General features: G+C 52.2%; 2 protein-coding genes across 18 annotated transcripts in view; one reads left to right on the plus strand and one right to left on the minus strand.

Annotated features, from left to right (window-relative positions):
• Positions 1–11750, plus strand: part of TPPP3 (tubulin polymerization promoting protein family member 3) — a gene marked incomplete at its 5' end in the record, with an annotated part of 28711 nt that extends 16961 nt beyond the window's left edge. For 4 of the 17 annotated variants that reach the window (XM_080645308.1, XM_080645312.1, XM_080645309.1 and 1 more), the window contains 8 exons: positions 63–164; positions 552–676; positions 764–922; positions 3148–3260; positions 6207–6289; positions 6492–6585; positions 6723–6738; positions 6848–7312. In XM_080645308.1, coding sequence (XP_080501434.1) covers positions 63–164; positions 552–676; positions 764–922; positions 3148–3260; positions 6207–6289; positions 6492–6585; positions 6723–6738; positions 6848–7131 — 976 coding nt within the window. In that variant the 3' untranslated portion in view covers positions 7132–7312. Of the gene's footprint in view, positions 1–62; positions 165–551; positions 677–763; positions 923–3147; positions 3261–6206; positions 6290–6491; positions 6593–6722; positions 6792–6847; positions 7313–8022; positions 8275–9390; positions 10510–10631; positions 10826–10940; positions 11095–11208 lie in introns of those variants that run through there. The other 13 variants (XM_080645314.1, XM_080645310.1, XM_080645311.1 and 10 more) reach the window with 9 other exon arrangements.
• Positions 11751–15096: 3346 nt separating this feature from the next.
• The window catches only part of LRRC36 (leucine rich repeat containing 36), a gene marked incomplete at its 5' end in the record, with an annotated part of 29575 nt that continues 26346 nt past the window's right edge, over positions 15097–18325 (minus strand). Inside the window, 2 exons of the mRNA XM_080644180.1 lie at positions 15097–15441; positions 17527–17641. Of these exons, the coding sequence (XP_080500306.1) occupies positions 15216–15441; positions 17527–17641 (341 nt within the window). The 3' untranslated portion in view covers positions 15097–15215. The remainder of the gene's footprint in view (positions 15442–17526; positions 17642–18325) is intronic.

Below are 18325 nucleotides of genomic sequence, written 5' to 3' on the forward strand. Positions count from 1 at the left end.
CCTGCAGTGGAGGGGAGGACAAGCCAGCGGTCTCACGCACTGTGCCCCCTCCCTTCCCGCAGGAGCGCTCGCTCCAAACACTGCAGTGCCTGCAACAAGTGCGTGTGCGGCTTCGACCACCACTGCAAGTGGCTTAACAACTGTGTGGGAGAAAGGAACTACCGGTGAGAGCGGACCCTGGCTGCAGGGATGCCTGGGGATGAAAGGGTCTGAATGTGTGAGTCGGGACATTGAGACTGCAGTGGGGTGGGGCGGGGATGGGGGTACTTGGAGCTGGGCGCTGGTGTGCTTGTGTGTGTGCTCCTGTGGGCTGCCTTCTGGGACTGCTGAGGGTAGGCTTGGGGTCTTCCCTCTGCTGGACCATAGAAAAGTGCGGACCTGAAGGGGTGGCCACCCATCTTTGCCTTTGCCCTAACCTTTGGCTTCATGAGAAGCTGGGGCTGTAGGATCAGAGGCCCTGCTCCCGATCCCAACCCCAAGTCCTTCTGAGCCCTGGGCCCTTACCCAGCTGGAGCACCCGGGTGCTGACAGCTGCCCATGGCTGGGCCCAGGCTCTTTCTACACAGTGTGGCATCTGCCTTACTGGGTGTCCTGCTCCTCGTGCTGGTGGCCACTTACGTCTTCGTGGAGTTCTTTGTCAATCCCATGCGGCTGCGTACCAACTACCACTTTGAAGGTCAGACTGGCCTTCAGGCCTGCCTGCTCCCACCCTCAACCCTGGGCCTGTCTGGTCACTGGTCACAGCCCAGTCTGTGCCTTGCAGTCCTGAAGAATCACACAGATGTATGGTTCGTTTTCCTGCCTGCTGCCCCTGTGGAAACCCAGGCTCCTGCTATCCTGGCCCTGGCCGCCCTACTCATCCTTCTGGGCCTGCTCTCCACAGCCCTACTCGGCCACCTGCTCTGCTTCCACATTTATCTCAGTAAGTGCCCCTCCGCCCCCTACACCTGCCTTGCAGGACATAGGGGTCCCTAGGCTGCAGGGAGGTATCAGTTGGGCTGTAGAGCCCGGAAGCCATGCCCCTTCCTGCTGGCTGGATGTGGTGGCCTGGTTTCACTCCATGGTTTAGTGCAGTGGTCGGCAAACTCATTAGTCAACAGAGCCAAATATCGACAGTACGACGATTGAAATTTCTTTTGAGAGCCAAATTTTTTAAACTTAAAACTTCTTTTTTTTTTTGCATTTTCTTCTTTTTTATTTTTAATAAATCTTTATTGTTCAGATTATTACAGGTGTTCCTCTTTTTTTTCCCCCATAGCTCCCCTCCACCTGATTCCCCACCCCACCCCACCCCATGCCCTTACTCCCCGCCACTGTCTTCATCCATAGGTGTAAGATTTTTGTCCAATCTCTTCCTGCACCCCTTACACCACCTTCCCCCTGAGAATTGTCAGTCCACTCCCTTTCTATGTCCCTGATTCTATTATTCACCAGTCCATTCTGTTCTTCAGATTTTTTATTCACTTGATTTTTAGATTCACTTGTTGGTAGGTATGTATTTGATGTCATTTTGTTGTTCATAATTTTTATCTTTATCTTCTTCTTCTTCCTCTTCTTAAAGAATACCCTTCAGCATTCATGTAATCCTGGTTTGGTGGTGATGAACTCCTTTAGCTTTTTTTTTTTTTTTAAATAAATCTTTATTCAGATTATTACAATTATTTCTCCTTTTTCCCCCCATAGCTCCCCTCCACCCATTTCCCACCCCACCTTCTGCCCTTACCTCCCCCCCACTGTCCTCATCCATATATGTATGATTTTTGTCCAGTCTCTTCATGAACCCCCCATACCCCTTTCCCCCTGAGAATTATCAGTCCACTCCCTTTCTATGCCCCTGATTCTATTATATTCACCAGATTATTCTGTCCCTCAGGTTTTTAATTCGCTTGATTTTTAGGTTCACTTGTTGATAGATATGTATTTGTTGTTCATAATTTTTATCTTTACTTTTTTCTTCTTCCTCTTCTTTAAGAATACCTTTCAGCATTTCATATAATACTGGTTTGGTGGTGATGAACTCCTTTAGCTTTTTCTTGTCTGTGAAACTCTTTATCTGCCCTTCAATTCTGAATGATAGCTTTGCTGGGTAGAGTAATCTTGGTTGTAGGTTCTTGCTGTTCATCACTTTGAATATTTCTTGTCACTCCCTTCTGGCCTGCATAGTTTCTGTTGAGAAATCAATCAGCTGACAGTCGTATGGGTACTCCCTTGTAGGTAACTAACCGTTTTTCTCTTGCTGCTTTCAAGATTCTCTCTTTGTCTTTTGCCCTTGGCATTTTAATTATGATGTGTCTTGGTGTGGTCCTCTTTGGATTCCTCTTGTATGGGGTTCTGTGTGCTTCCTGGACTTGTAAGTCTATTTCTTTCACCAGGTAGAGAAAGTTTTCTGTCATTATTTCTTCTAATAGGTTTTCAATATTTTCTCTCTCTCTTCTCTGGCACCGCAAAAACTTGGATGTTGGTACGCTTAAAGTTGTCCCAGAGGCTCCTTACACTATCTTCATATTTTTGGATTCTTTTTTCTTTTTGTTTTTCTAGTTCGGTGTTTTTTGTTTCTTCATATTTCAGATCTTTGGTCTGATTCTTGGGGTCCTTTGACCTACAGTTGAATTTCTGTATATTCTTTATTTCAGACAGTGTATGCTTAATTTCTGACTGGTCCTTTTCAATTTTTTTGGCATTCTCATTAAGGTCCTTGAAGGTCTCACTAAGCTCCTCGGAGGTCTCATCAAGTTTCTCGGCGGTTTTTAGAAGATTCTCGAGTAACCTTATAAATGTGGTTCTGAACTCTATGTCGTCCAGTAGTTTGCTTTCCTCCATTTCTTTCATTCGTGACATGTTTCTTTGTCTCCGCATTTTGCTGCTTCCCTGTGTTGATGGAGTGGCTTTGTGTGGTAGGTGACCTAAACTTAAACTTCTTCTAATGCCACTTCTTCAAAATAGACTCGCCCAGGCCGTGGTATTTTGTGGAAGAGCCACACTCAAGGGGCCAAAGAGCCACATGTGGCTCGCGAGCCGCGGTTTGCCGACCACTGGTTTAGTGTATATGGGGACAGTGGTTTCAGCCTGGGATGGGGTATCCTCCCTCACCTTCTGAACTCCAGGGACCCCTTTCTGTTGCACTGAGTCCTCCCCTAACCCCCACAGTGTGGCACAAGCTCACCACCTATGAGTACATCGTGCAGCATCGTCCGCCACAGGAGGCAAAGAGGGCTGACAGGCAGCTTGACTCATGTCCCCCCAAGATGCGACCCATTCAGGTATAGAAGTGGCCCAGAGGGCTGAGGGGGTGGGAGATGGGGCCTGGGTGTGGAAGGGGTGGGCTGTGCAGATAGCAGCCAATGATAAGAAAGGGCAAAGGGAAGGAGGTCTGGAACAGCAGCTGGGGTAGGGGTTCTGGGCAACAGGGGTGAAGCCAAGCCTGTACTGAGCACATGCCTGCTTGCTCAAGTGTGGGCTCAGTGCAAAGGAGCCCTGCATTCCCCCGAACCCATGTGTGCCCTGGTCCAAACTCCAAGCATGTGCTGGAGGGTCTGGAACGTGGAGGCTTAGAAGCGGGCAGATTGGCAGATCAGAGGCCTTGCTCCCCATTCCAGCCCTGAGTCCTTCTGAGCTCTGGGCCCTTACCAGCTGGAGCACCTGGGTGCTGACAGCTGCCCACGGCTGGGCCCAGGTTCTTTCTACACAGTGTGGCATCTGCCTTCCTGGGTGTCCTGCTCCTTGTGGAGCTGTGGGGGAAGAGAGAGGGATGGACCAGTGACTGAGGTGGTCACCGGTTACCTCCTCTTATGACCCTGAGCTCTTATACCCAGTACCCTATTTAATCTTTAAAAAACACATGAGGCAGGTAATGTTGCCACATCCATGTTGCAGATGAGCATATTGAGGCCAAGAAAGGTTAAACAGCTGCGTCTGGGAAGAGTTTAGGTCTCTACACTCTGAAGCAGGAACCCTCCAGCCCAAGCTAGGGCCTGGCCAGCCCAGCTGCTGACCAGCCGATCCCCATTCCCACGCCCCATGGCTTCCTGAGGTCAGCAGCGAGGGGAGGGGGGATCCTCAGAGCCCCCAGGGACTGGGAAGGCAGGGGGCCCAGGCAGGCCCTTGCTGGGAAGGCTGAGCCCTGGATCCCAAGTCCTCATGGCAACTGGACACAAACACAGGCTGGTGGGCGGGTTGGGAGAGGGCTTGGGACCTGCCTCTCCTGTTCTCATTGCCAGGGGTGGGCCAGGCTGCCAGGTCTGGGGAAGTGCTGGCTGTTAATGAAGAGCCTCCTGCCACACTACTGTGTACCTGCCCTGGTGTTGGGCACTGGTGCCATGTAAGCACAGTGGCAGCCATTCTGAGGAGTGGGCATCACCCCCCACTTCACAGAGGAGTCTGAGGCTCTAGCTGCACAAAAGTGCCCATTGAGGCAGGGCTGGCCCCAGGATGTTCAGGCTCCAGGGCTCTGGGCCCCTGCACAGTAGTCACTGCCTACCTAGGCTTTGAGGCCAGATGTGCCAGCAGCAAGGACATATACTAGTAATATCATCTGCAAATGACCTGAGGGAGGCTTCCCCAGTGGGAGGAGGGGTGTGCAGAAGAGAGAGCAGAGGCTGAGAGGTTCCACAGTAGCATTCAGGAATGTGCAAATGTTGAAGATCTCTGAGGGACAGCTGTGGTGAGGGGAGGGGGATTTGAGTTGGTGACACCCTCAGACTTGCCCAGCTGGCTAGGGCCTAGCTCCTGGCTCCTCAGGCTTCTGGGACCATCCCCTACTACTGCCAGATTCCTCTGCCCAATGCTTGTGGAGCCCAGGGACCCCAGGGTAGGCTTTGGCCCTCTCTGCTGGGCTCTGTAGGGGTGCGAGGTCCACAGTGGGAAGAGGGAAGATTGGAGGGAGGTTTCCTTGAGGTCCCAGTCCTATGACTGGCCTCAAAACTCTTTCCTCTTCCCAGTGCTCTTCTGCTAAGGCTGGCACTCCTATACTCCTTCCCAAAGGGTCAGCCTGGGCAGAGGTTGGGCATGGCTTGCCTAAGGTGTCAATCTCTACATTTGTGCACCCAGCCTGTGGCCGGCTAGGCTCTGTCCCCTAAATCTGCCAGTGCCCCAGGCAGCCTCCCCACCCCCACCCAGAGCAGGAATGCGGGAGGGGCCCCACTCTGGAGCCGTTGCCCCCAAACATAGGCTTGTTTTAGAGACCGCGTTTGCTGTTACACTGTCGTCTCTGCATTAGTCAGGACGCCTGGGTCTCCATGGAAACAGCTGCGGAGTGCGCGACAGCTGTCCGGGTGCCCTCCCCCGCCCCCTCCCCCCGCCCGCCCTGTGAGGCGGGGCCTCGTCCTTGTCCTGGCCCCGCCCCACATCGTTGGCACGAGGCCTTCCCGAGCTGGATTGTTCCTAGCTTTTGTTTCCTTACCTGCAGTCCTCCTCCCGCGTGCTGGGGTGCAGGCCTAGGCCACTTGCAACATTCTGAACTCAGGCCCCTTCGCTTTCAGGGGTTGGGGTCTGCAACTCCAAGGTCGCTGTTAGGATCAGCTACTAACAAGACACAATTCACTCATAAGCCTGGTCCTGGATGGGGTTGCAATGCTGTTTTTTCCATTACCCATTGCCTTCCCTTTCTGATTAGGAGTGGGGAAACAGAGCATTCCCCAGCAGCTGAGATTATGGTTGGTACTCTGAGGATTCAGCTCTGCCGGAACTGTGGAGCCATGCACGAAACCTTGGGTGCCCACTTGGCCTATGAACAGCCGGCTACCCAGTGTCTCAGCTGGGGGTGAGGGGTGGGGGGATCAATTCAGAGACCTGGAGTCTTGGGAGGGACTGTGAGCAGGAGAGGGCAGATCTAAGTACCTCTTCCCCACCACCCACCTTGTCCAGAGCAGCTCTAGACTGGAAGCATTGGACTCATGAGGCTGGGGGGGGGGGGGGGGGGGGAAGACTTCCTGAAGGAAGTAGAGTTTGACTAGATGAAGTGAGGAGGTCTGTGGGATTGGGGTAAGGTCCAGAAATGGGTGTTTTACGCCTTGTCCTGCAAAGAGGTTTTTCCAGCATAGCTGGCAAACCTGGAGGAGAATAGCAGACATCTGGATTCAGATCTCTTACAGAGGCCTGGGGGATTGGGGGTGCAGCAATGTTGTGTCCAGGACTGGCTGGGCTCAGGACCTAGAAGGCTCTGGGTCTACACCAGGCTGTCCAGCCTCCCTGACCTCCACCTTCCCCAGGAAACGGAGTTCTACATGCGGACCTTCAGCCACGTGCGCCCAGAGCCCCCTGGCCAGGTCAGGCCTGCTGCAGTGAGTGCCAAGTGAGTGCAATCTGGACATCTCCCATTGGCAATGGCAGGACCATCTAAGGTGGGAGAAAGGGGGTAGGCCAAGGCCAAGGCAAGGACAGATCAATGCCCATCTATTGTCTGCTGGGAAGGGAGGCTTATATGAGAACCTCCAACTGGCTGGAATTTGAGGGATCATTCACATCCAGAGCTTACCCTCCTGCTCCCCCCTCAGTCTCTCCCGGTTCCCTGCCACCAGCGGCCAAGTGGAGCCTCCACTACCCTCTTCTCCAGAGACTCTGGCTCTGCCCCCCAGGATCCGGCCCCAGGTAGGGGGTACTGTGCTTGGCCCCCTGCCCCTGTGGAAAAGATGGGAAAGAAACCTCTACCCTTCCTCACCCCTCTGCCTCTTTTGGCCATGAGGGACCTGGGGAAGGGGCACTCAGCCTCCCTTCTGTCTCTGCAGAAAAAGAGGAAGCCGGGTGAGGGCCCTTCCTGACTGGATCCTGCACCGGGAGCTCCGAGGGAAGGAAAGGTAGGGGCCCGAGTGAGTAACAGCCCCTAGTCTCACAGTTCCCTCCACCCCCGCAGGGCCCCCGGTCCCGGGCCACCGCTCCAGCTCGTCGTCGGATTCTCAGGGCGCTAGCCCGGTGCTCGTCGCTCGCCCTGCAGGCGCCTACCACTCCGCGTCAGCGGAGTCCATGGACGAGATTCCCGTGGCTCAGACCCGCCTGGGCAGCGCCGCTCTGGCCGCTCCCGGAGACAGGGGCCGAGAGCCAGGGCTGGAGCTGCAGGCGCGTGTGCCTGCTGTTTTCGTGAGCCCGAGCAGTGGCGAGCCCAGGGTGCGGGGCAGCCCAGAGGCCTGCCTGGCTTAGCTGGGCCGAGAGGCCGAGGAGGAGCGGCTGGCCCGACTCTAGGCAACACCTCGACCCTTGCAGACCCAGTGCACTTTAGGAGCCCCTAGGGCCGGCGGGATCGGCCACTCTCCCCCAGAACTCAGCAATACCCGTCCCACCGGCCATGATGCTCCAATAAACTTTTTTATGCTTTTGCGGACTTACAGTTTACTTTCTTAATAGCAAGGGCCAAGGGCTCTCCTGGAGTTGGACCATTTCCCATCCGCCCAGCGGGAGAGGATGGGGTGGGCCTTATAGTGGGTGGCAACCCAGATTGTCATATGGAGGTAAACGGAAAATGGAGGCGCTCAGGCACAGGGCTCCTGGTTAGGAAAGATCCTAGAAGGCTGCTTGGAGGAGGTTATTTTTTTTGAAGAGTTTTCACTTGGAGACCTGTGGGAAAGAAGGCTTTGCGCTCCGGAGGCAGCAGCGGGTGGCGGATGGCCGCCGGTGTACCAGGATGCTGGGGCTGGGCACTCTTGATTCCCCCGTTGTCCCCTTTCTCCAGTCTCCGGAGTTGTGACCTGAGGATGCCACACGTTAATTGGAGTCTGGAGCTGGTCTTGAGCCAGCTCTAGGCTCCACTGTCCACTGTCATTGAGGTTAGGGACCCGATCCGCAGCCCCTCTATTCTCCCTCCCGGTTGCCGCTGTGGGAAGCTGGATCTGTCCTGGAGGCGGAGGCCTGCTTTGAACTTTGGGTGGGGCCCAGAATAGGGGGCGGCTTTCCCATTAGGGAGCCATCCGAGGATGTCCAGAACTGCAGAGGGCTGGCCTCCCGGGCCGCAAAGGCCGCCCAGCTGCCGCGGGGAGCAAACGGAGGAGGCTATACGCAGCTCCGCCCCTGCGGATCTCGGAGCGCCGATGGGGCGGGGTCCGGTGGGTGGAGCCAGCATGACCTTGGTCACTCTGCCGAGACAGCCCTGGGGGTGGGACTCGCCGTCTCTATGGAGACCGAGAAACAGGGGATAATACAGCGGAGCCGCCCGGGCTGCAGTCCCGCCCCGGAGCCGGCAGGGAGCAGAGCTGCAGAGCCGCCCGGTCTCCCGCGTCAGTGGGTCCATTCTTGTGTCCTTCTGTCCGTCGAACGCGCACTGCAGGAGCAGCCACGAGGTAGAAGTCGGTAGGAGACCCGGGCGCCGACCACCCTAACCAGTAACCTGCACGATGAGGAAGGGGTGGGGGTGGGAGCGGCCTGGAAGGGGTCCCAACCCTGGAGGGTACTGAGCTGAGGACGCCAGCTGAGCTGCCCTGCCCAGGCCCCAGCGTTCCGCCCCCTCCTCCCCCCTCCATGTTGGGCTGATTGATGACTCCAGCTGTCCCAGCGGGAGCAAGCTGGTGGCCCCAGTTCACGGGTGTGGCTGCTCCATCCATGGCCTGCAGACCCCTGGGACTACATACAACCTGTGACCCTGCTCTATCTGATCAGCCTGAAATTACCAAGACTCCATCTTCCCACGGAGAGGAGTGAGCACTGACTGGATGCAGGATCCTGCCAGTCCCCTCTAGGACAAACATTCTATGGGAGGAAAGCTCCTCTAGACTCTACCCTTCATGAGCCAAACGCTGGGTCTCTCTCTGGTGGGAGGTTGTAGTGTAGGGAGAGGGAAAGTTAGTGCAGGACTGGGATTGTGGACAGAGTCACTGCAATGTAGCAGCTGTGGTTGCTCCCAGTCCCAGAAACTGCAACTTAGGGATGGATCAATGGTAACCGAAGAGGGGTCCCAGGCCATGGTCACTGGAGACTCTAATATAAAAGGCAGAATTATAGGATGGTTGCTGAAGATATGACTGTGGTCAGGAGACTGTAGTGGAGAAGGTGGGTGTGCTTGCGTGAGTGGTCTCAACATAGTACATGGGAGTCTAGAAATGCAAGTCTGTGGGTATGGACACTTGGGGGCTTCAGTGTAGGGCTGAGATTATAGCCAGAAGATTGTGGGTGTGCTGATAAGGGGGGGCAGGATATGGGTGTGATCAGTGTTGAGGGTGTGTGGAGAGGGGGTTATAAGGCTTTGGTTAGGGTCTTGGAAGGGCTGTGGGTGTGTGGATGGAGGTGGCTGCCGTGCAGGGCGGAGGGTGTGGTCAGGGAGGCATCAGCACAGGGCTGTGTTAGGTTACACAGTGTAGCACTGCGGGTGTGGTCAGAGGACTGCAGAGGGACTGTGAGGGTGTGGGAAGACCATGCAGTGCAGGGCTGAGGGTATAATTGGGGAAGTCTTCGATACAGTGCTATTAATATATGTCAAGGGTGAATGCTGAGAGAATGGCCCAAGCCCTCAGTCTCAGGGCTGCGGGTGTGGTCAGGGAGGTCTGAGTACCAGGTGAAGGGTGTAGTCAGGGGGAATAAGGCTGAGGGTGTGGAGGGCCAGGGCTGAGTACAAGAGCTGTGGGAGTGTGGGCTGGTTGGCAGTGCTCAGGGTGTGGTCAAGGGGCCTCAATGGAGGGCTGAAGGTGGGGAAGTATGCTTCAGTGCAGGTGTGAGGATCACAGGGCCAAGGCCACAGTCCCACTTGCTAACATGCCTCTAGGCTAGGGGCTCATAACCCCTACCCTGGATAGCCCCCCAGTCTCCTGCTCCTAAACTCCACAAATTGGGAGGTTACAGCCCCAATGGGTGGCAAGGGGCCAGGAAGCCATAGCTGTGCCCCAGGCACTGGGAGTGCTGGTGTGCCCCACCCGTGGGCCCCTGTTCCCCAGCCTGGCCCAGCCCAGCCCAGCAGCACTGGGAGCTTCTCCCTGAGCCACTCTGACACCATCCTGCCCTTAGCAACATTCTCCAAGTAGCACCACCTCCCTTAGCAACAGTCTCCAGGCTTCACAAACTGTGGCCAGGCCAGCTCTAGGCTGCTTCCCCCTCATGTTTTTGTTTAACAGCAAATAGTAACAAGGTCCCGGCTGGGCCAGCTGCACCCCTGCCTAGGGCATGCACCCCTGCCTGTGCTCTGGCTCCCTTCTCAGCCTGGGCTGGGTCTTGCTGGATCCTCATGACCCTGACAAAGACACTGTCGGACTAAATACCTGCCCAACTAGCAACCTAGCTTGGCCCTGACCCAGCTTGGCATGGAACGCCCAGGGAGGGAGGCCTGATCTGCCATCCTCACTTCCACCCAAGCAGGCCTTGTGCCAGGGCCAGACAAAGCCATGGTCCCAGCTGCTGCCCTCACAGTCTTTCTCGACAGTGCCACTCTGTTCCCAGCCTGGTATGGCATCATGATTTCATCTGAACTCCACTCCAAGCCAGGGCTGGCATTAACAATAGGACCTTTCCTCTTGAGGCCCTCCCTCAGGGCTCAGGGGCCCAGGGAGATACTGAGCGCTGGCCCCTCTCTGCTGGCAGCTCCTGCTTCAGCTCTTGAGGGTATGTAGCTTAAATGCCCCCAACTCAGACCTTGCAGGTTTTGGGGTGGCGGCAGTAATGTTCTGTGCCTTGGGGAGGGGAGGAACAGCTTGGCTGGGAAGTGACCAAGGTGGGTCCTGTAGGGTGGCATGGCAGCGAGCACAGACGTGGCTGGGCTGGAGGAGAGCTTCCGCAAGTTTGCCATCCATGGTGACCCCAAGGCCAGTGGGCAAGAGATGAACGGCAAGAACTGGGCCAAGCTATGCAAGGACTGCAAGGTGACTGATGGAAAAGCTGTCACAGGGACTGATGTGGACATCGTCTTCTCCAAAGTCAAGTGAGCCCCCAGGCAATGCCTGCTTCTGATGTTCCCAGAAGGTGGGGAGTTGGGGGGCTGGAAGCAGGGAGGACATGGAGAAGGGGGGAACTCATGGTGTCCACATATCTGGCAGGGGGAAGTCTGCTCGGGTCATCAACTATGAGGAGTTCAAGAAGGCCCTGGAAGAGCTGGCAATCAAGCGATTCAAGGGGAAGAGCAAGGAGGAGGCCTTTGATGCCATCTGCCAGTTGGTAGCAGGCAAGGAACCAGCCAATGTGGGCGTCACTGTAAGTGCCCTGCTGGTCTCCGGGAGACACTGGGGGGTGTGGGGAATCTCAGCTGGGGGTGGGAAGGGCTGGGCTCCCTAACCAGGTGCTCCTGGGGGAACTCTGTCCAAACAGAAAGCAAAAACAGGGGGTGCTGTGGACCGGCTGACTGACACCAGCAAGTACACAGGCTCCCACAAGGAGCGCTTCGACGAGAGCGGCAAGGGCAAGGGCATTGCCGGGCGGCAGGACATCCTGGATGACAGTGGCTATGTGAGTGCCTACAAGAATGCTGGCACCTATGATACTAAGGTGAAGAAGTGAGGCCTGGGAAGGCCCCCGGCGTGGCTGCCCTGGCCAGAGGCTCAGGCCTGGGCCTAAGGGGCATGTGGAGCAAGAGAGCCCGGTCCCCTCCCTGCTGGACCTGCCAACCAGAGCTTCCTGCCCAGCCCCACAGGGCCAGCCCACCAGGCCTCTGACCCAGACTGCTCTGTGTCCCCTTCCCCTTTCCTCCATGACTTCTGTCCCTCTGGGGAGAGTCTGTGCCTATAGCCTCACCGCCCCAACCTAGCCCTGGGCATGGCTAACCCCTGACTGCTTGCCTCATATTTAAGCTGCTGCTCTGGCCAAGTGCCTAATTCTTACCCAGACCTCAATAAAGACACCTTTTGTATCGATATGGCCTGGTCAGGTATATGACAATGGGGATAATGACATTCACACCCCACTTACCCTCGGTGTCATCACTCCCCTGCCTCTCGTATTGCTGATCCTTCCACTGGTGGCCCTGCCCCAAAAAAGACAAACACATCTCTTCCATCAGCACAGAGCCAGGCTGCCGGAGATGCTCCTTAGGGAAATCCAGAGCCTTCCTGCAGTTAGGGCCTCAGTCTCAGCCTCTCTGCTTTCACAGCAGGAGGAGGGATGAGACAGCAGATTTGACCTGGGCCAAGTGTTGGCAGGGGGCTCAGTGCCAGGCCTCAGTCTCAGCCCGCTGACAGGCCCCCACTCCCGGGGGCTACCAAGGCGAGTCATTCTGGGCTCCAGCTTCAGAATATCAGAAAGTGCAGGAAGGACCTTAGGGGGTAGATAGTCTAATTCCCTAATTTTGCAGCTGAGGAAACAGAGGCCCAGAGAACGAAGGGGCTTCTGCAGGGGGGCGGGGGTGGTGAGGGCAGAACCATGCCCCAGCATGATCACCAAAAACGGGACTGGATGGCCAGTGATAGAGCCTGGCACCCAACACCAGCCAGGGGAGCAGAGCATCCAACAGTGAAGGAGCCTCTTCCTTGCTGACTCCCTGTTCAACATCCCAGGTTGGGAGGAGAGTGGGGGCCTCTCTGGTCCTCTCTAGCTCCTGGGAGTTTCTGGATTAACCTTTTAACCTTTTCTTCTCTCTGAGTTATAACAAGGCCAAGGCTTTGGGGCCAACTCTCTTCCTGCTGACAAACAGGCTGGATGGGACTGAGTGCCTTCCGAGGAGAGGGTAGCTCCCAAGGGAGCCAGAAAAAGGCTCAAAGGTCTTGCTAACATGACAAAGTAGTGCAACTGCTCATTCCCTCATCCACAGACTATTCTGGGGTGTTCCTACCCCAGGCTCTGTCGCTGGCTATCCAGTCCCATCCTTGAACGCAAGTTCTCTAGGGAGTGGGGGATGTAGAGAAGTAGTGTGGCTCAGGACAGGGATGCTGGGGATGGGAGCTGGGAATTAGAGGATGGAGGATGAACTCCTGGCCACAGTAGAGCCTGATAGCTGACAGCTGTGGGCTCCTCCTCCCCATTAGGCTTACCGCAGTGGCCTCGCACTGCTTAGGGAAGAGTTTCAGAGTTCTCTGCCTCTCGCACCGGTAAAAATTATTCCTCTAGCCTTGGGGAATTTGAATTGTAAGCTTACTTACATGAGCATAATGGGAGTGAAACCCAAAGCCTTCTGGCTTTCACTCGTTAAAATATCCTCTTAGTGAAAAGAATTTAACTGGATTGCAAATTGGTCCAGGCTATTAAGTGATTAAGTGAGAGTACCATCAACCAGTAGGGAAGCAGCAGCTCAGCCCTCCTGTGACTGGCAGTGTGGCTTAGAGGAACCCAGAGAGAGAACTGGCTGAGCCCTGAAACTCCACCTTGTAGGAGTAAAGCCCCCTCTTCTGAAAAAGTGGTCGTGGAGCCTGAGGGCAATCAAGGCTCATCTAGAGCCAGGAAGACCCTTAAAGACCAGCGGGCCTACCAGTAGAATCTGTTACAAGGCAGTGACTGCCCAAACTGCACTTCAACCTTTAGTTATCACTGCTCCACCCTCCATAGCCCCTCATGGTGGAGAGCTTTGGGTACCCTTGCTAGCAAAGCCACGTGGGCAAGGAAGAGTGGTTAGGGTCATTAAAACCCACATATAGCTGGTGCGAAGGCCAAATCTGTCAGAGTGGCTCTGGCCCACCTTTGGGGCACAGCACTTGCCAGAGGACTCGGCCCGGTTTCCTTCTTTCTCCCAATAACGCCAGGCCTTGAGTGAGGAATTCCTCTCCACCTCTTTTCCATTTGCTTCAGGAGATCTCCCCTCTCCATGTTGAGTTCACACAGTTCCAACAATTCTTTGGCCCTTCCCTTGACACCTTTAACCCCTACCCTTGCCCTGTGGACCAAATGCTACACTAGGCAAGTGAGAAACACAGTCAACTTCCCCAAGTGTGGCCATCAACCCTAGAGAGGTGCCTGGCCTGGGGCATGGCCAGCCACTAGCAGTGACATTAGAAAATATGGTGGAAGGTGACTCTGTCTGGGTCAGGCATTGGACTGCAGTCCTTCACCCTGTACACTCTCTGGCTATATTAGCTATCTGGGCAATCCTGAAGCAGAAACACACCTAGAGCCACTTTCATTATCTCTTCCCATTGATTTTTAAAATGCCCCACCCATCAGAATTGAAAGAAAAATGGTGCCTCTGTCTGAAATACAGAATACGCAGAGTACAGTGGATGCTAAGCCCAAAGCTAACACCGAGAAACTGCATCTCTGGTCTAGACTTCACCAGCCTTTTCTCTAGCTCCTTGCTGCCCCTCCCCCCCAATACACACATACAATCATCACCCCATTCTTCTTACAAAGAAAGCTTCTCAAACAAATCTACCACTCCTCTGCCTTCCCAGTGTGAAATCCCCAAGGAGCCGTGCGACCTCGATTATTTCCTCTCAGCACCTCAATTCCATGAACCACGTTCCTTCCCACTTCATGGAATTTACACATGCTGTTTCTCTCTGCAGCTCTCCCCATTGCTTCTGCTTTTGATCCTGTACTTTGCCTGGTAACCTTCTACTCATTCTTCAGGTCTCAGTTAAAAGAACATTTCTTTAGGGGACATTTTCCTGACACCACACCTCCCAGGCATGGACTGCTCCCCCATTTATATACCCATGGCACCATGACCCACATCTTCCTTGCCCTATGATCCCTCTGGGGCTCCAGACTCTTCCACTCTTGGCCTGAGAAGGCTCTGCATGTTCCCATTCCACTCTTCTGCAGCTTCCACTCAAACAAGACCTCAGTGATGCCTTCAGTTCCCCAGGGTATGGATTCTCTCTCTCTCTCTTGGTCTCTGTCTCTCACTTTTCAGGGCATCTTTAGGCTTTTGTTTAGACCTGTTTGATACCAATGCCAAGCTTTGAGCTCTATCACACCAGTTTGTGCTTTCCTCCCTGACTGAATCTCCAGGGCAGACACCAGATCTTTTTACCTTTCACTATGGTGGAAGAAAACTAAAAATACGTTTGATGAACCAATCAATATGAATTCTCTGAAATTTCTTCTAACACAGAACACACCTGGTCATGGATGTTCTTGTTAAATGTCCTACCACACAGTTTCAAGTGACACTTGGGAAAAATGTCTAGTGTTTTTTCCTATTCGACATTTTCAGCCAAATGTTTCCATGTGATACGATGCTAGACTAAGTGCCAACTATTTCTGTGGGCAGAAGGAAAGAATGACTTGATGGGAGGAGATAAGACAAATAAAGAGAAGGACCAATACAATGCAATCAGAATAAGATTTTTTTCGTAATCTTGTGGGTAAATACCACCACACTGATGGAAATGACACTGAGAGTCCCCTGTGGCTGAGAGGGAAGCTGCGGAGAAGGTATTCAGTGCTAGCTAGCTCCATAAACTAGGCTCTGGGACAGAGTTTGAGACACTCTGTATTAGATACTGACCCGTGTCATGTGCCACTGGGGGGGAGGAAGACAGCGTGCTTTTCCCAAAGGGTGATGATCTCCCTAAGTGATGACTCTTCTCAGGAGGCAGGAGTGCTTTCCCAGAATAACCTTTTTGCTCTTTATTCAGCTGCTGCAGCAGATACTCATTAGTTACCACCAGGGATCTGAGGCACGGGGGAAAAGGCAGTTATGAAATCATAAAAGCAAAGTAGATGCTATTCAGATCTGTAATGTTTGCTAAAGACAAATATAAAATATAAAAAGTAACATCTTTAAATAGAAAGAACTGTCCAGTTTATGAGTGGGTTATTTTAAAGGCAGGCCAACAGTTTCTTTCTTCATTATGATTCTGTTTATGTTCCAGACTGACTGTAGCAGGAACATAGTTCACATTTTATACAGTTATTGCTCTATCCATTCCAAAGCACTTTCATGATGAGGTAAGTAGAAGCACTGGGACATTGGCACCTGACCAGGCCTCCAATTTCTATCTCCAAATTTTAATGTCTACTTCTAATCTACCCTGCCTCTGCAATTAACTAGTGGTGCTAGTCATGGCTATACTTTTGGACTCTGAATTACCATGTAAAGTTAAAAGCCATCAGAGACTGGCCAAAAAAGTAAAAAATGATGCATGCACAATGCTATTCATTGCAGCACTGTTTGTAACTACAAAATACTGCCAACCTAAATGCCCATCAATAGAGGAATAATTAAACAAACACACAATGGAGTCCCATCCTATATAATAAAGAGCTAATATGCTAATTAGACCGAACAGCAGAATGACCATCCGGACGACCTTCCAGATGAAGACAGGGCTGCAAGGGGGGCTGCGAGGACCCAGCCCCTTGCACGAATTTCGTACATCGGGCCTCTAGTACAACTCTAAAAAGGAATGAGAGCTACCTCTATACACCACTGTGAACTGATTGCTAAGATAAACTGTTAAAGTATCATTATGTCTCTTTTTATGTACTAGAGTGCCCCTCTACACACCCACACCTACAGTGGAAGGCTAGTGGGAGGGAAGGAGAGGATAGAGGAGTCAGGTAAGGAAGCTAGATTTTCCTAAATTTACCTCATTTTGTAGATTTGACTTTGGGGTCATGTAAATGTTTTACATAATCATGAAACAAAATTAAATCAAAATAATAATAAAAATTTCCTGTGAATCAAAAGCAAATTGAAACAAATTGAGCCTGTATATTGAATTGATGGCTTAACAACACAGAGAAAAATTATTTTCAAGTTACTTTAAAATATAGCAATTTGACTGTACATCACTAAAGAGATGCACCCTAATGTTCTCAGAGTGTTGTCCCAGACCACCTGAAACAGCATCACCTGGAAATTGATGAGAAATGCAAATTCTCGGTTCCCAGCCCAGACCTGCTGAATCAGAACCTCTGGGGGTGGGGCCCAGCAATCCTCATTTCAACAAGTTTTTCAGGAGATTCTGATGAGCACCTGAGTATGAGAACCGTGACTTTATGCTACTTGCTCAACTTTTGTATATGTTTGAAATAATTTAATGAAAAGTTTAAAAAAATTAAAAAGCCACCCAGAATGGCCCTGGGTCTAATCCTCTGAATATGAAGTTATTCCATGGAAAATCAGGAATTGAAGTTTGAGACAGAAGATGTGGGCATGGGGTTTTTATATTTAAATTTCATTGGAAGTCCTAGTAAACATGTTTGTCAAACCAAAATGTCCAGGGCTTCTCTAAATGTACCAACAGTCTTGAAGCCTCTTCTGATTTTCTAGCCTGCACCCTGAGGGTACTATTCTTTGAAGAGGCGGATGCTACTGAGCTCCTCCAAAGAAAACACAGACATTGGATTCTTTATCTATTATTCTGAGTGGTCAGTGTATTTTCTGTGACCACTAGCAGGCAGGTGTTTTCCAGAAGAGCTAGATGACTGATTTGGGGGGTACATAGTGACCAAAAAAAAAAAAAAAGAAAAAAAATGCTAGCTGACTCAAACAAGATCCTATTGGATCTTAAGAGAAACTACTTAGTATTGAGGTGGTACAATCCACCAGTTCCAGCTAAGACATTTAGTCCCTGGTGTGTCCTAAAAAAGAGTGCTTTGAACACTGAGCTAACTGGCCTAGATACAAGTGGTTTACATGTAACATGGAGTTAATTTGAAAAGTATATAGATATTAACTTGCCAGTAAAACAAAGGAGATAAAGGAAAGTAAGCACCTGCTTCCAGAAGCCAGCTAGATAGACCCACTCCTACCTCTGACTTTCATGGAGAAGGGCCACTGTCTCCTCCAGCTTTTTCAGCTGGGAAAGCTCCTGGTTCAGGCAAGCCACCTGTACGTTCAGCTGTTGGTTTTTGCGCAGAAGATCATCTACAAAGAATACAGTAGCCATGGCTGAGAGGATTCCAAGCAGCTGGTCTTTGAGCAGAGCTTAAGGACATCTTGAAGAATGGGGACCCCCTCATTGCACCCACCTCCACACTCCACGCACCATTTCTTCCCTTAGACACAGCAGATATGGTGGCAAGAATATGGGATTTAGCAGCTAACAGATCTGAATTAAAATTCAACTGCGTATTACCACATGTCAGTTCATTTTTCTGAGGTTCACTAGACCTAATAACTCTGCCCCATAGCACTATTATAAGGCATCAATGAGACACCTATCCTCATTTAGCATAAGTAGTCAATAATTATTGGGTCTCTGAATTCTCCATTTTAGTTTATGAATACATGTGCTTCACTCTCTGTGGAGTATGTGAAAACATCTAAAACTGTGTCAGGCACATAGTAATAACTCAGTGAGTGCTTGCAGAAACTGAATTTGTAACCAAGACACTCATATGTAGTTCCCCAAATATATTACCACTGCCTGCAATAATGAGGTAGGTAAAAGCATTTGAATTCCGCCTGGCCAGTGTGTCTCAGTGGTTGAGCATCTCGATCCATGAACCAGGAGGTCATGGTTCAATTCCTGGTCAGGGCACATGCCTGGGTTGTGGGCTCAATCCCCAGTGTGGGGTATGCAGGAGGTAGCTGATCAACGATTCTCAT

The sequence above is a fragment of the Plecotus auritus genome (assembly GCF_963455305.1).
Source record: "Plecotus auritus genome assembly, chromosome: 10".
Lineage (NCBI taxonomy): Eukaryota > Metazoa > Chordata > Mammalia > Chiroptera > Vespertilionidae > Plecotus > Plecotus auritus.